Source organism: Phascolarctos cinereus, unplaced genomic scaffold, assembly GCF_003287225.1.
Source record: "Phascolarctos cinereus isolate Bilbo 61053 unplaced genomic scaffold, phaCin_HiC Scaffold_4;HRSCAF=312, whole genome shotgun sequence".
NCBI lineage: Eukaryota > Metazoa > Chordata > Mammalia > Diprotodontia > Phascolarctidae > Phascolarctos > Phascolarctos cinereus.
In genome coordinates, this window is record NW_027555847.1 from 653347229 (window position 1) to 653364509 (window position 17281).

The 17281-nt window shown below is 45.7% G+C and overlaps 1 protein-coding gene and 1 long non-coding RNA gene across 2 annotated transcripts; one reads left to right on the forward strand and one right to left on the reverse strand.

Annotated features, from left to right (window-relative positions):
* Positions 1 to 1780: 1780 nt before the first annotated feature.
* LOC144457053 (uncharacterized) lies at positions 1781 to 2439 on the forward strand. The gene is made up of 2 exons (XR_013486367.1): positions 1781 to 1875; positions 2123 to 2439. It is a non-coding gene; the product is annotated as an uncharacterized LOC144457053 (long non-coding RNA).
* LOC110214328 (major facilitator superfamily domain-containing protein 3-like) lies at positions 2415 to 5069 on the reverse strand. Its single transcript, XM_020995167.2, is given in 6 exon segments — positions 2415 to 2705; positions 3010 to 3119; positions 3271 to 3383; positions 3470 to 3617; positions 4130 to 4355; positions 4357 to 5069. Coding segments are annotated over 6 exon segments (1212 nt in total). The 5' UTR covers positions 4798 to 5069; the 3' UTR covers positions 2415 to 2531.
* Between the last annotated feature and the right edge of the window lie 12212 nt (positions 5070 to 17281).

Below are 17281 nucleotides of genomic sequence, written 5' to 3' on the forward strand. Positions count from 1 at the left end.
AAAAAGCAATGATCTTAGAGTCAAGATTAGCTCTCATCCTTAATCCAGTTCTAAAAAAAACCCAAAAAACTCCACAACTTTTGTTCTACACGTTGGCTCAAGAAGAAAAAGTCTAGAAAGGATTTTAGGCTGGAGAAGTATAATTTTATAATATTTCTAGAGAAATGAAAAACATTAAATGTGCTTCCCCAGGTTACACCCAAGTCTGATTCTGTTCAGCCCTAAGAGAAAGGCCCTTTCTTTACACAGGCCCTTGTGACCCTGCTATAGGGAGAACCATTTAGAGTTCTAGGCTCCATCTTTGTGTATTGCAACCAGAGGGTTGAGACAGTATGTGTGGCTACACTGATCCGGACTTGTCTTCAGGAGTCTCAGCACCTAGAATGTTCTAAGATCCAGAGGTAAAGCCTCGAGGGAAGTGGGGCCTGATGAACCAATGATAGGTCAGCGCCACAAAGTTTGCAAAGCACTTAACAAATTTCATTTGGTCCTTACAACAACCCTGGGAGGTGGGTGCTTTTATTATCCCCATTTTATAGTCTAGGAAACTGAGGCAGAAAGAGGTTAAGTGACTTGTCCAATGTCACACAGCAAGTTAATGTCTGAAGCAGGATTCAAACTTGGGTCTTCCCAACAGCCTCTGTGCTCTCTCTCCCCCACAAAAGCCAGAGAAGTGAGATAACTTGCCTAATAAGGTCAAGAATGGGGAAAATACTCTATTCCCACCAGTCTTGGTTGATTCTTGTCTTAGTCCTAGCCCTTCCCCCAAGAGAAGAAGCCAAGTATACAGGCTCAGCCAAGGTAAGGAGAGTCCCAAGGCCCTAGTTCACCATGTCCTGGTCTGACCCCTGGACCCCCAAAGCATGCTTCCCTAGGTTAGAGCCAGAGCTTTAGGCCAAAGCCCAAACACACGCCTGTTGGGGAAGGGGAGCTCCGTTCCCAAAGTTGCTTTTGCCACAAAGCAGGGATTCTGATCCTGCTTCTGCTCCCCTAGGAATCCTCCTTCCCTGGTCTGGCCTCTAGGCACTGTAATGTAGTGGAAAAAGGCACCAAAGCACCCGAGTCTGAGTTTCAGCACAGGACATGTGTGACCTTGTAAGGAGCCTTGACCCTGGAACCAGAAGACCAGAGTTTGAATTCCAGCTCTGAAAACTACCAGCTGTGTGACTGTAGAGGCGCCCCCTCACTTCTGTCACCAGCTTCTACCTTTGTTAAATGAGGAGTCTCTACTAGATGGTCTCCAAATTCTGAGATTCCAAGATTCTCTCCAAGTATGTGTCCTCCTGTGTCAAATGTAAATAACACTATTTGTACTAAAGTGCTGTGTAAATACTGTGATCACTCATCATCGCAATTCTTTCTACATGTGATGTTATTAATAAACCAGCCTCCCAGTGTCTTTGTTCTTTTTTGCAGGACGGCTGCCAGAAGCTGTGGCAGAGGCATATATGTTGGCAGGTAGGTGGCGCAGTGGATAGAGTGCCAGGCCTGATGTCAGAAAGACTCATCTCAGTCACTTAACCCTATTTGCCTCAGTTCCTCATAGCTGGAGAAGGAAATGGTAAACCACTTTAGTCTCTTTCCCAAGAAAACCCCAAATTAGATAATAGTCAGACACGACTGAAATGACTGTAAAATGACACATTGAATTGTCTGGCCCAAACTCCTAAAGCCCTGAGTCTTCTGGCTGTCCAGTGGGAGCGGATTGTGAAGCCAAGTCAGCCTGGCCTAACTCCTTCTCTCTATTTACCCTCCTGTGCACTTAGCGCCAGAACTGGGAGAGTTCCATATGCTCTGACATTCGCCATTTGCTATCCATCCGGCAGGAGGAAAAGTTCTCAGGCAGAGCTGTTGCCAGGATCTTTCATGGCATTGGTGAGAGCTGGGCCTCCTGCACTCATAATGCCTGTTTGCCTTCTTGTCATTCCCCTTCTCTAGGACCCAACCCAATGTCCCAGGGGCTGTTCTTAGCACCAGCTCCCCTGAGAGGAATTCTCACTTTCTCTGGGTCCACAGGGGACATCAGCCTGGATGGGACCATTTCCATTCCCAATGTGACAGGGTGGTGATAAGCTCCTTGGTCCCGGGTCTTATGCCACTGTGCCCCATCTCATGCCCACAGGAAGCCCCTGTTACCCAGCAGAGGTGTATGGGCAGGACCGGCGATTCTGGAGGAAATACCTGCATGTGAGCTTCCCCAGCCTCCTCTGCCTAGCCACAAGAGAGATTCTTGCCTGGAAGCAAGCCTGAAAGGGCCTCATCCCATCACTCCCATCAGACAGTTGCTGCCATCCTCATCGAGGAAAACTGTTGGCCCATCTGCCAGGAAAGAGGCATGTGGTACTGGACTGGAAACATGCCCCAACTACCATTCACTGTCTAAGAGGAGAAAGGACAATCGTCGAAGCCAGAAATAAAAAGCCCATGGATTTGTTTTTATTGATGCTGAAAATAGGTCCCAGGGCCCAGCCCCAGTTTGGGGTGTGAGAAGCAGGGGATGAGGGAGTGTTCCCTTCATTTCCTTTCCTTGTTCAACCCAGGTTACTGGGAGCTAAGTCCAGATAGAGCAGGGCTGCCAGGGAGAGGGCAAGGAAGAGTGTGAAGCACAGCCCCAGACCCAGCCCATCTGCCAGGGCTCCAGCCCCTGTGGTCAGCAGCAACTTCCCCAGCAGCTCCAGTGTGGCCAGAAAGCTGTAGTGAGTGGACTGGGGAGAGCAGAGGACAGAGCCTAAAGGGACCCCAAGGCCCACAATGCACCACTATCTCCCCTACCACCATTCCTAACAGGCACCTCCCCTTCCCACAGCAGCAGGGCTCCCTTGGGCACTGCAAGGCTCTCAGAATATATGAGTTCTTCTGCCATTTGGGGGGAGTAGTGGTGCCTTTATTTGAGGCCTTTGTCATCTTTGGCAAGGAGCAGCCTCATCTCCATTTAAAGGAGCCTGTACCTTAAAAAGCCAGGTCAGTCCAGGGGACCCAAGAATATCACCTCCCACACACACCCAGTACCTGGATGGAGCCATGTGCTCGCTGGCTGCAGTGCATCATAAGAGCAAAGGTGAGGGTGGTCACAGTGCCACTCAGAAAGTGCTGGGGGACAAGGCTCACCAAAGCAGCTCCTGAGGAGGATGAAGGGTCAGTGCCAGCTAACAGTCCCCTTCCATCCTTCAGTGTCTCCCCAAAGTCTGCCCTGAATGATTCCCACCATCCATAGCCCAGTCCCTTTCTACAGCATCTCTGCCTGTGTTCAATCCCTGTGTTCTTCCTTACCTTTCAAGAGGTCCCCCAGGCTGGAGCTAGGCAAGCAGGAGAGCAGAGCTATCTGCAAGGCCAGGGCCCCAATGCGAAGCTGCAGGAGGGGCTTCAGGAGAGGCAGGGGCTGCCTAGGCAGAGGTAGAGGAGGGGCTCAGTGAGGTCGGCCTTGACCCAACCTCCCCTTCATCCCTCACCTCTATCCTGCTTTTCTCACCTGTGCCTGGCAAGAAGAACACCACCCAGGGAAGAACCAGCGATGGAGAAGCCCACAGCCACCATCCCATTCCACAGCCCCACTTCTGCAGCTGACACACCCTGGTCCAGCAGAAAGAGAGGGAACAGGCTGATGGCACCCTGTTCACCTGCGCGTGAGACAGATGTAGGACATGATGGCACAGCTGAGCAAGGGCTCTCAGGCCTCCACCCTCCTCCAGGAACCTTTCCCTCACTGCTACAGGATCTCACAGGAGTTGGGATTGCAAAAGACCAGAAGTCAATCCCCTGATCTTACAAAGGAGACCCAGGGAAGTGAGTGGTCCAGGGGCCCACAGCTGCTTAGTGGCAGGGCCAGGGTCCAAACTCTGGGCCCCTGATACCAAATCCAGTGCTCTTCATCACATCACGCCTCTCTCTGGAGAAGGGGGATCTCAAAACTGGTAGTCCAGTCAGGCCTGGAAAAGCTTTTAAAGACCACTCAGTCATAGCCCCATTGCAGAGGGAAACCAAGGTTCACAGACAGGAAGGGAACTGCCTGGTCACATAGCAAATGAGGGGCTGAACGAGGCTTTTCCCCAACCAAACTGCCCCTTTTATGAATGGGGAAACTGAGGCCCACAGGAGTTGCCCAGGCCAGGACCGAGAGCCTGACACTCACCTAACTTGTAGAGAAGGACAAATCCGGCGGTCCACGGGGTCCCCGGCACGGCCAGGAGGGCTCGCCACCCAAGCTGGGGGTGGCCGTGGCTCTCCTGGGCCCGCGGGGGTGGGAGCTGCAGGGCAGGGGCCCCCCAGGCCAGGGCGGCGGCCAGCCCATAGGCCGCCGCCAGCCCCACAAAGAGGGGCCCCCACGTGAGGTCGGGGGTGACGGCCAGGAGCCCCCCCGCCGGCCAGGGCGGCCCCCAGCTTGTAGGCCACCACCTGCACGCTGTTGCCCGGGCCCAGCTCGGCAGGGGCCAGCAGCCGAACGGCCAGCCCGTCTAGCGCCACGTCCTGCACCGCGGCCCCTGCGTTCAACAGCAGCAGCAGCGCCACGGCCCCGGCGGGCAGCCCCGACCCGGGGGGCAGCGCCGCCAGCAGCGAGCACAGCAACCCCAGCGTCGCGGTGCTCAGGGCCAGCCAGGCCCGCGGGGAGCCGCACCGGTCCACCAGCGGGGCCCAGGCCACCTTGAGCAGCCAGGGCGCGTGCAGGGCGCGGGTCAGCCCCACGCGGGTCAGCGACAGCCCGTGCGAGCGCAGCAGCAGGGGCAGCAGCCCCGCCTGCAGCCCGTGGGGCAGGCCCTGCACCAGGTACAGCAAGCCCAGCAGCGCCAGCTTGCCCCCCATCGGAGGCCACCGCGGGTCAGGGGTCACGGTCACGGTCAGGGTCTGCCCCAAGGGGAGCCCGTTGGGGGGTGGACGGGGCTTCTATGAGGAAAGGCTGACGCTAGGACTCCCGCCATGCCGGTGCCCGCCGGGGGCTACCGTGGCCAGGCGTTCTGCAGAGACGGAAACAGGAGCCGGGACCAGTGGAAGGGACACCTCTGCCCTTCACCGGGTCAGGACGAGCTCCATGGGACTTTCCGCCTTCGCGGTCCTCCAAGGCCATAGAGTACGGGGGCGGGCTAGAAGGTCCCCATGGACTTCCGGCCGGCCGGAAGAGCCGCTGAACGGATTTCCGGAGGGCAGCTGGCTCTTTTGTAGGCGCAACTTTTGCGGCTCTGGAGGCCTGATTACTCCCTTCTCGTTTTCGCCTCTTGGAATTCCTGATTTCCTTCAAGACTCAGCGCGAGTGCCACCTTCTGTGCCCTCCCCCACCCCACCAGATGCAGGTGCAACCCCTTTCCAGAGTACCTCCTGTTAGTCACTTTGCATACCTTAATGCCTGTGTCATAAGTATTACACGTGTGCAAGTGTTGTGAGCCCTATTGGAATGGAAGCTTCCTGAGGGCAGGGACTGCTTCACTTTCCCTTTTGTGTTCTTAGCACGTGAGGATTAATAAATTGATTGTTCTCCCTGACTCAAGTCTTCCCCAGCCAAACTGTCCTCCCAAGAGCTGGCAAAGTGATTTTCCAAAAGCACCAGTCTGCTGAGGTCACTGCCCTGCTTGGACTCTATGGTTTCCCTACTGCCTTCTGAATCAAGTAGAAACTCCTCAAATAAATGGTTGTTGAGTTGTTTTGAGTCGTGTCTGCCTCTTTGTGACCCCATTTAGGGTTTTCTTGGCAGAGATACTGGAGTGGTTTTGTTGAGGTCTAAGAGGTTGAGACCCCTCAAAGACCCAAATACAAGACGGGGTTGTCTGGAATGAATTCACAAACTCAAACAATCTTTAAGTCAAGATGCAAGTTTGTTATTACGCTTTTCAATAGGCAAGGATTCTTAAGGAACCTGGAAGAGACTGAGGATGGAACTAATATTTATATGGAAAAGGGCATGGGAAAGGAAATGCCAGGGATGAGGTAATCTAAAGGTCCAGGTGTCTGTGGGAGCTATGGATTGGAAAGTACAGGGAGTATACCAGTCAGGAAGGGAGATGACAGAAGTATGGATCTTTGGGCTGGCCAAGGACAAAACTCCTTGGGCTGGGCAAAGCACCCCTCTCCCTCTGTCTTGATGAGAGAATGCTCTGCAACAAGGGAAAGCTTTCTTACAAGACAGGAACTTACTAAGGAATTGAGAGGCTTCCAGAGACATGATCTGAGGCCTGGGCCTGAGCAGCCCAGCACTCTCTCACCCAGCTTTGTGTAGCTGCATCAGGGAGAGAGATAAGGGTCATGCTGGGGCCCAAGCATGAATAACTGCTAGGCACAGTGTCCTTGGGCTGGGGAGTGGTTGTCAGAGACAGTGTTTCTGAGAGTTGGGAGAAATTGGGGTCCAAGTACAAGCACAAGCACCCAAGCACCCCATCAGTTTGTCATTTCCTTCTCCAGCTCATTCTACAGATAAGGAAACTGAGGCAAACAGGGTTAAGTGACTTGCCCAGGGTCACACAACTAGTAAGTGTCTGAGGCCAGATTTGAACTCAGGAAGTTGAGTCTTCCTAACTCCACCAGACTCAATATAATGTGTATGTGTATGCACACACATATGTGTATATGCACACATATATACATATAACAGGTATGTGTATGTGTATGTATATGTACCTCCCCTTCTTCTAAGCTGTAGCCAACCAAACTACCTTTCTTGCTGTTCCTTGCATGTGACACTCTATTGTCCTGCATACCTTTGCCCTCCCTAGCGCTTCCCTGCTATCCCTAGAATACATTCTAACCTCACCTCATTTCACCTCCATTTCCTGGGATCCTTTGTTTCTTTCAAAATTGCTCAATTAACACTTTCTATGTGAAACGTTTCCTGATTCCACCCATACCCCAACTATTAGTGTCCCTCATCCATCCCCCCAAAAATTACCTTGTATTTATTTTGTATGTATCTTGTATAAATTTATGTTGCTAGGTAACATGGTATGATGGGGAAACACTAGCTTTGTATTCAGAGGATATGAATTCAAATGTCACCTCTGTTGTTGCCTGAGTGACCTTTACCTAGTCACTTAACTTTTCTGGGCCTCAGTTTCTTCATCTGTAAAATGAGGACATTGGACTAGAGAGCTACTGAGGTATTTTCCAGCTCCAGACTGGTGATCTTATGTACATTCTGTATATAACTAGTATGTAATTATTTGTGTATGTGTTGTCTCCCCTAATAGAATGGATATTTCATGAGGGCAGGGACAGTTTGATTTTTGTCTTTGTATTCACAAGACCTAACAGAGTGCCTGGCATGATAGGTGCATACTTAAAAAATACTTGTTGCAATGATAACTAGTCTCACTAGGCTGTGTCCTACAATCAAGGGAATTAGAGCTGGAAGAGCTAATGATGAAATGATGGGCATAGTCAGTCAATAAGCTTGTATTAAGGACCTACTATCTGCTAGGCTCTGTGGATGAACCAAAACAAAAGACACTCCCTACCCTCACAGTGCTCACCGTCTAACAGACAACATGAAAGCAAACAAGATAGATACAGGATAAGTTGGAGATCATCATATAGGAAAGGCTCTAGAATGAAAGATTTTAGCTGGTACTTGAAGGAAATGAGGAGGCATAGAGAAGGAGGAAGAGCATGCCAGGTATGGATGAGCATGCCAGTGAGAAGATCGTAGAAGGTAAATGGACAATTTTGATTGTTTAACATTGGAAAGTTTTTGCATAAACCAAATCAATGCAACTAAAATTAAAAGATAGTTACCTGGGGAAAATATTTTCATAGCAAGTTTCTCTGATTAAAGTCTGGTATCCAAAATAAGGAACTGATTCACACGTATAAGAGTGACAGCTATTCCTCGAGAGATAATGTTCAAAAGGTATAAGGAAGAAATATAAATTATCAACAGACGTAGGAAAAAAATGCTCCAAATCACTAATAATTAGAGAACTCTGAGCTTCCACCTCACACCTGTGAGAGTGGCAAAGATGACAGAAAAGGAAAGTGACAGTTGTTAGCCAGGCTGTGGGGAGAAAGTCACATCAGGAGAATGGCAGAGTTTTGTGGAAGTCAATGACGAAAACTAAAAATAAATTAACTAATTAAAAAAAATTTGCAAAGTGCTTTATAAATATTCTCTTATTTGATCATCACAGCAGTCCTGGGAGGTAGGTGCTGCTATTTTCTCCATTTTAGAAATGGGGAAACTCAGACAAATAGCAGTTAAGGGACTTGCCCAGGATCACACAGTTAGTGAGTGTCTGAAGCTGGATTTGAACCCCGCTTTTTCTGACTCCAGGTCTAATGCTCTATTGGGACACGAGGCTTCCACATATGCGGAATCACTTTAAAAACTTCATTTTCCAAGTCAACTGAAAATATTTAGGAAAAAATATTTTTTCCATTCTAAAGTCCCTTTTAGACTTTTTCTTCTCTTATATTCTAACACTTTTTGTTTAGGAAATTGTATAAAAAGTAAAGAACAAGATAAGGGACAGGGTATGAATTGAAGGTGGTAACTAAACTTCTGAACTTGAAACAAGTACAACTAGAAGACACTTGAGCATCATGACCTTCATGAGGTTTGTACCCCTTTATTCCATCCTGAAGGCCTTCAGATATTAGTCAGAGGGGATATACCTTTGATTTAGAGTGATTTTTAAATTCTTTTCCCATTTACATGTAAAAATGATTTTAACATTTGGGTTTTTTTAACTTTTAGTTCCAAATTCTCTCCATCCCCTGCCCCCTCATTAAGAAGTCAAACAATTTGATGTAGGTTATACACGACTAGTCATGCAAAATATATTTCCATATTAATCATGTTGTAAAAGAAAACACAGAACAAAAAAAATCAATAAAAATAAAGTTTCTTTTCTTTCCGGCTAGGCAATGGGGTTAAGTGACTTGCCCAGGGTCACACAGTTAGTAACGTCAAGTGTCTGAGGTCAAATTTGAACTCAGGTCCTCCTGATTTCAGGGCCAGTGCTCTATCCGCTGCACCATCTAGCTGCCCCTAAAATAAAGTTTAAAAAATGCTTCAATCTGCATTCAGATTTCATAAGTTTTTTCTCTAAAGGCTGATAGCATTTTTCATCATGAGTCCTTCAGAATTGTCTTGGATCTTTGTATTGCTCAGAATAGCGAAGTCATTCACAGTCCAGCATCCTACAACATTGCTCTTGCTAAGTGCAGTGTTCTCATTCTGTGATTTACAGAGCAGTCTTGAGGGGAGTAGACAAAGATGGAATTGCTAGGTTTAGGAAAAAAAAATATGTATATATATATATATATATATATATTTTTTTTTTTTGCTTGGTGAGGCAATTGGGGTTAAGTGACTTGCCCAGGGTCACACAGCTAGTAAGTTTCAAGTGTCTGAGGTGGGATTTGAACTCAGGTCTTCCTGACTCCAAGGCCAGAGCTCTATCCAGTGTGCCACCTAGCTGTCCCAGTTTTAGGAAAATATTAAGTGACTGTATTAAACCCAAACTATCTTATGGCATTGTGACCTTTTCTTTGTGCCTATAAATTATACTTCAAATTGTCTTTTGTTATGTTTGTAATAGGGGTTTTGTTTGTCTTTCTCAAGGTGGAGAGACAGAGATAGAGAGGAAGGAAAGAAAAAAAGAGAGAGAAAGAAAAAGAGAGAGAAAAAAAGAAAGGAAGAAGAGAAAAACACTTATTAAGCATTTGCCAGAAACAAAAATCACAGTACATGGCTGGGAATACAAATAGAAAAGCAAGACAGTCCCTGATCTCAAGAAGTTCACTATCTAAGGGGGGAAGATAACAGGTGCGGCCTCAAAGAAGATGTTAAAGATTATTCTTTATTGTCATTTCCACTGATAAAATCATACTAGTTTCTGAGGTTGAACTATTTGAGTGTCAAGGACTTTGGTGGAAAGAACTTAATTTTCCGGTTCTTTTCTGGTTCTTCAGTATCTGTGGTTGTAGCACCTGCAGGAGAAGGAAATAGAGAAAGAAAGAAAGGAAGAAAGAAAGAAAGAAAAAAAGAAAGAAAGAAAGAAAGAAAAAAGAAAGAAGAAAGAAAGAAAGAAAGAAAGAAAGAAAGAAAGAAAGGAAGGAAGAAGAAGAAAGAAAGAAAGAAAGAAGAAAGAGAAGGATGAAAAGAAAAAAGAAAGCAAGAAAGAAGGAAAAGGGGAAGGGAAAGAAAGGGAAGAAGGAAAGAAACAAAGAGGGGAGAAAGAATAGGGAAGGAGGGAAGGAGAAAGGAAGGAAGAAAATGAATTTTCAGGGTGAAACGTTGTGGGTGGCCTTTTTTGAAAACCCAATTAAATGCAGATTTTTATATATGATCCCTTCAGTATTGGGCATGATGGTGAGCAGTAAATAAAGTTGGTTTCTACTTAGCTTTAGAAGACATGTGGATAGACTACCATCACTAAAATTCCCTTCTGATGTCTTTTGGCATGAAGATGGTGGCGCTGGTGCTGTCTAAGGACCAGCCTAGCAAAATAGGTGACTTATCACCAGAGTGATGATGAATTTCTTAGCTGAACAGTCTTCTAAATGGTGACAGGGCTGTGATCCGTATCTGTGGAACGAGCATGTCCACACAGATGAAATCATAGACTCTTGAATGACTGAAAGCTAGATATGCTGACAGGTTTCTATACAAAATAATGTCCTGCACAGGCTTTTATCGCTTTTTACTTATACAGTGTGAAGACAGGCAATGTGGCAGAATGGATTGAGAACCAGATTCAGAGTCCAGAAGCTGTGGATTCAAATCCCACCTCTGATGCATACTAGCTCAGAACCTAGGCAAAATACTTAACCTATCAGTTTATAAAGGTAAGGCTATGTATTGCAGAGCAGTTGCTGACTGATCCATGTTGGTAAGAGGAAGTTTCTTCACCAGGAATTTCCTCCCTCAGTGAAATCATAGATCCAGACCCAATGATGAAGTTAGAAAGTGGTAAATCTCATCTACAAAGATGTGACAAACTCTCCCATTATTGGCTAGTCCAATGTAAGCTGTCAAGCTATAAACTCTGGACTACAGTTCTCCTTTAGTCTGAAAGAGGTTGAGATAATCTAGAAGTGCTGATTTGAGGGCATCAGGCCCGTGGCTTCACGAGAAACGATGGGTCAGGGGGCTGAAGGTGCGATGAAGCTGATCCCCTCTTCTTCCCTCCCCTCCCCTAGGATCATGGCAGCTGCATACAGTCTTTGTGGTGTCATTAACAGGAAGACACCAAGGTCATCCGTTGCAGCAGGGGCCCTTGCCAGTCATCCTGACTTCTGTCTTGCCATTGTACTCCAATGACTCTTGAAAAGAGAATGAGGATGACAGCTTTGTACAACTCTGCCTCACTTAAGTCCAATTCACTCATGAGTCAACACATCACTCTGTAATGTCACCGGTCCTCTTCAAAAATGAAGGACAGACAACAAAACACAGGGAAGACAGATGTACCTTATTTGAAATGAGTTCTCTGTGACTCAGACCTAGCCACATTAGCAGTCTCCACCCCATCACCCCCTTACCAGCTCTGTACCTCCCCCTGCATTTTTTCTCATGCACGTTTGCCTCCCCCTAAAAGAAGGGCTCGCTTCCTGAATTTGCCAGAAGAAATCCCTGCAATTTAGTGGGCCTCCAGTCACAGCAGAGTTAATGAGAAGGGAACAAAGTGACTTATTGCGTCCTGTGACAGGGGCACCCAAGTGCTTTGTTCATGGATGGAGAAAGGAGAGAAAGAACTTTCTATGACATCATTCCAGCCCCATTCAAGAAAGTCCTTTGTTTAAAGAGTTTGTATAGTTGCCCTGGGATGCTGGCAGAGAAAGACATGGAGATATTTTGGAGCCTCTGCTTTTCAACCATTATATTTAAAAGAAAAAAAAATCCTGGGTAAAAATTACACTTGTTTTTAAGGTTGTTTTTTGTTGTTGTTATTTTTTAACATACCTTAGTATGGACTTGAATTCTGATGGCTAGCAGGGGAAGAAAACAGAAAGTTTATATTTCCTACTTAGTTGTTTGGTATAACATTCTGTCCTCTTAATCCCAGGCACTTCTATTGAACAGTTGAATTCCCAAAAGACATTTCAGGGCGGGCTGTGTGTACTTTGTAAAGGGAGTCCAGGGACTAAAAGAATTCTGAGGACTATTGTATGGAAGCTCTGTTTTGTGTATGCATGTGAGGGAGAAGGGAAAGCGTGCTTAAGGGGCCTTGGCCTCTACTACTTGGAGCTCAAGATGGAATGGGAAAACCTGTTTGCTGAAACCTGGGAGTTTCCCAGGGTCCTGAAAATGACTTGCAGTGCATCTGAATCCAGCTGTAGCAAAGTCTACAGCTGGAAGGCATGGCCATCGCTTGTTTAAATTTCTCAGCTATCAAAGTTTGCTGCTATTGGGAAATGCTGATAGGTTAGAAATCTGTGTGATGTAGTGGATAGAGCGCTGGGCTGGAGCCAGGGGTTCGAATGACATAGGGTTCGAATCCTATCTCTAATATTTACTAGTTGTTAATGACCCTTTGTAAGTCATAGTCTCTCTCTTCATCTCTAAAACAGGATTTATAATACATTTGTGTGTGTGTGTAAAATGTATGTATAAATATATAATGTATGTATGTATATGTGTATACATATAGAGAGAGACACAATGAGGAGGAAAAAAAGAGACAGAGAGGGAAACAGAAAAAGAAAGAGCATGTTCAGGTTTGCTACATGCTTTATACACATAATCACATTGGATCCTCACTCTGTAAGGTAAGTGCTATTATTATTCCCATTTTATAGATGAGGAAACTGATGTTAGAGATCGTGACCTATCCAAGGTCACATAGCTAGTAAGTATCCAAGGGTGGATGGATCTGAACCACGGCCTTCCTGAGCTGATGCTCTATCCATTCCTGCAGGGCTTCCTCTGTAGCGTCAATCTCCTAGGACGAGCATGAGACCTCATAATATATTATGTAAAGTGCTTTGCAAACCTTAAAGTATTCTATAAAGGTCAGCTATTATGATGATGATTTTCCCTGTAAATAGATAAAACATTTGTTATGTGATTGCTATGTGTCAGTCACTGTGGAAAGCATGCAAATAAAAGCAGGGAGCTTACACTCTCATGGGGGATGGCAACATTTAAAATGTACCTCTGTCTCATTTGTGCAGGAGATTGAAGGAGCTGGTTAGTAGACATGGAAAGATAAAAGGTGAGAGAAAGGGAATGATTGAAGGGGCAAGTTCCCAGCAGAAGCAGTAGGCCATGGGATCAAGGTTTTACCTGGTAAAGGACATAGGACATTTCTTCCTAGGGAAGCAAAAGGGAAGAGAACCAGAGACAATCTGAAGAAGAGTTGAGGTGTGGAATTGGGGAGAAACCAAATGGCACCTTTCTTAATGCAGTAGGCCTTTTGCTGAGAGGGAGGGAGAGGGGCAAAGAGAGGAGGTTTGGAATAGTTCTAGCAAGGGTTAATCAGGAAAGAAAGTGCTGGATTTAATTCTTATGTATGGCTATGCCTTCCGGAGAAGATTGTATCAAAAGGCAATTGTTCTTAACCAGGAAAGCATAGAGAAACCTTTTGGAATAATCCATATTTGTAGATGCCTATTTATGTAATATCTTTGCCGTAAATCTAATTTTAAAAAACTACGGTGTTAACCCTTGTACATTTTCTTTTTTTTAATTAATTTATTTTTAGTTTTCAACAATCACTTCCATAAGCTTTTGAGTTTTAAATTTTCTCTCCCTCCCTCCTTCCTTCCTTCCCTAAGACAGCATTCAATCTGATATAAGCTCTACATATACATTCCTATTAAACATATTTTCACATTAGTCATGTTGTAAAGAACAACTAGAACCAATAGGAGGAAGCACAAGAAAGAAAAAACAAAACAAAACAGAAGTTTTAAAAAAAAGAGCAAATAGTATGCTTCCATCTGCATTCAAACTCCATAGTTCTTTCTCTGGATGTGGACAGCATTTTCCATCATGATACCTTTGGAGATGTCTTAGATCCTTATATTGCTAAGAAGAGCTAAGTCTATCAAAGTTAGTCATCACAGAACATGGCTATTGCTATGCACAACGTTCTCCTGGTTCTGCTCACTTCACTCAGCATCCGTCCATACAGGTATTTCCGGGTTTTTCTGATGTCTGCTCCTTTGTACATTTTCCTTATACCTTGTTTACAAGCTTGGTTGCAAGCCACTAAAAGAGTTAAGCTATTTGAGTGAAAAAGTTAAAAGGATTGTCAAGGCAGCAGCAGAACTCAGTAGAACTAAGAGAATGTAAATTTGCAATGGCTTCTATTGGTCCCCCAGCAAGATCTAGAAGCTCAGGGGAGGAGTGGAGTTCCACAGGGCTGCCCGTGGCACAGACAGGGGAGCATTTGGTTGTTATGACACAGGTGACATTTGAGAGGCTACAGAAGCCACGGCAGCCCTCAGCAGGCTGAACCGGAATTTTTGCAAGCCAAGAAGAAACAGAGTATCAGTCAACATCTCAACAAGCATTAATTTCATGCCAACAATGTGCCTGGCATGGTGCTATAAACACTGGGGACTCAAATATGAGCAAAAAAGAAGATAGTCCCTGCCCTCCAGGAGCTTACATCCTATCCCCTCATAGGAGCATGGTGGCTAATTCCAGAGAATGAGGAATAGCTGAGTTGGGCCTTCCCCAAAATGGAGGTTCCTGGCAGAATTCACCAATGGAAGTGTTGCGGGCTGAGAGGTTGAGAGGTTGTGACCCCTCAAAGACTGAAGTACATGAGTCATCTGGAATGAATTCACTGACTCAAGAATTCTTTAAGCCAAGGTGGCAGTTTATTGTTACGCTTTTCAGAGGGCAAGGATTCTTAAGGATTCCTGCAACCTTAGAGAGGTACAGTTAAAGTTTATATAGGATAAAATACAATAAAACATGTGCCAAATATGCTAACTAGGGGATTCAGGGTGGGATTAGGGAGTGGTTAAGGAGTGATCAGTTCTTAAAAGAACATGCACTTCTCGTACCTACTGTGCAGGCGTTTTACCCAGAGTTCATTAGGAAAAGCCCACAAAGGGGGCCACATGGAGGTGTGGTTTTAGGCCTGCTATGTCACTAAGTCAACTAGAGTTCAGAGTAACTGAGAGTTGTCCAGTCTGCCACCAATCAATGTCTTGTTTGACAAGATAGATGTAGGGAGTTATACATATGTCTTAAGTCTAGAATACAGTTAATGAGGAGCCCAGGATGTAGATAATAAGGTAGGGTGGTAGGAGATAGTCCAGTGGGTAAAAATGTCTTTACAACCCAGTGCAAAGCCAGTTCAAACTAATAAATCCTTCAGGTGCTGTTTGGAACTGCACCAGGGAGAGAGATAAGGGTCTTGCTGGGGCCCACTCATGAGTAATTGCTAGGCACAGGGTCCTTGGGCTGGGGAGAAACTGTCAAGGATAGTGTTTCTGAGGCTAGGGAGAAATTGGGGTCCAAGTACAAGCACCCAAGCATTCCAACAGAAGATGAAACCCACAGGAGCTGAGTTAGGAAGCAACTGAGGTGAAATCCAGAGAATCAGGCACGACTGGTCTTAGATATTTCCCCCAAATGGAGGAAGGTTCAATAATTAGTGTCACACTAATTGCATGGTGACAGTAGTCTGTATGCTCATTCAAAAGTAGCCTAAACCTGCTAAGCTTTGGGCTTGAAAGATCTGGGAAAGAAGAAAGCCTACCCTGGATTGGATTCTGAATCCTAGGCCATGATATGGAATATGCTTCAAACACTTTAAAATGTTTTTTAAAAAAAATCTTTTAAATCTCTTTTCTCTTCAACTCCCACCTCCATCTCCATTTTTGGGGGGCGTCTCCCCTTTCCATTCATAGTCCTCTAATTTTATTACAATTACTATCATCGTCATCATCATCATCATCATCATTAAGGAAATCGACCCTGTTGCTACATTCACGTCTGTGTTGTTCCTTGCACAAGACTGCCCATCTCCCCACTCCACACATTTTCTCTGGCTGTCCACCATGACTAGAATGCTGTCCCTCCTCACCTTTGCCTCCTGACTTCCCTGGATTCCTTCAGGGCTTAGCTAAAATGCCTTGTGCAAGCAATCTTTCCCTTTGTTTCTCAAACTTCATGCCTTCCCTCTGAGATTACCTTCAATTTGCCCTGTATATAATATACTCTGTTTTTATAGATGTTTGCATGTTGTCACCCAAAGTAGAATGTCCTCTTTTAGGCCAGGAACTGTTTTTGCCTTTGTAGCCCCAGCACAGCTCAGTAGCTGGCACATCATAACATAACCTTAAAACTGGGGATATTACTTAGAGAAAATGGTGCTTCGGTAAAATGTTACGAATCCAGTTGAAATGGCTGGATCACTGTCAGGAGGTTTATGTTTAAAATTATGGAATTTCCCTCTGTCTCCTGTATGTCCCCAAATCAGCTTGCCCCAACCAGACCTGAAGGGGGACAATTCTATAAAGCTGGATTCACTTCATTCCTGTCTCCTCCCAATTTTCTGCATGCAAAATATAAATGACTCAACTCCCCCAAAATAAAAATTTTTAAAAATGCTTGTTGACTGTCTGCTGACATTTTATTGTGCTGGACAAAAGAATAGGAAAGCTGTCTGTGACGACTTCCTGAAAGGAGAACTCCAGTTGGTGAAAAGATTGGGGAAAGGAGTTTGGGACTCAATTTCCAGGGTCAGGCACCTATATCAAAGAGCGAGGAAATGTGGGAGGGGAGCCTGTCCTCCCTCTATCTCCCCAGCTTATTCAGTTCTCTTAAGCTATTGGTTCCAGGTGCCCCGGAATCTGCCCCTGTTGCAAAGCTGATTCCAGCTCGACAGTGTTGACGCTCGCCATCCTGGTAGGCAGCTTGCATCTCTGCCCTAGGTTTGGGTCCCAGGTCTCAAAGACCTGATTCCCAGTCTCCAAAAATAGAGACTAGCAACTCTTATAGAGCCAGGTAAAGCAACAGTGTCAGTCTGACAGTGGTGATCCTCCTCCCCCAATTTTGCCTGTATGGCTGATGCATCTCCACTCCCTTTCTCTCTCCTGCTTTCTTTTGTACTCTGTGATCTCCTGGCAGAAATATCTCCTAGGACAAAGGAAGAGAGGACTCAGAGATTTGGGGAAATGGATGATGGCATGTATTTTACTATCCTTTCTCATTGTTTCGCTGATCTATTTCCCTCAGTCAAAACTTCCCAGAGGGGAAGGAACTATGGGGAGTACTTGGTACAAATGGAGGGAGGTGGCAATGATGAGGTCTAGAGTTGTAGGGGTGCTGGAACCCCAAGATCACAACACCCAGGTCCTTGCCAAAAGAATTTGACCCAAGACTTCTTTCAGTCGAAGA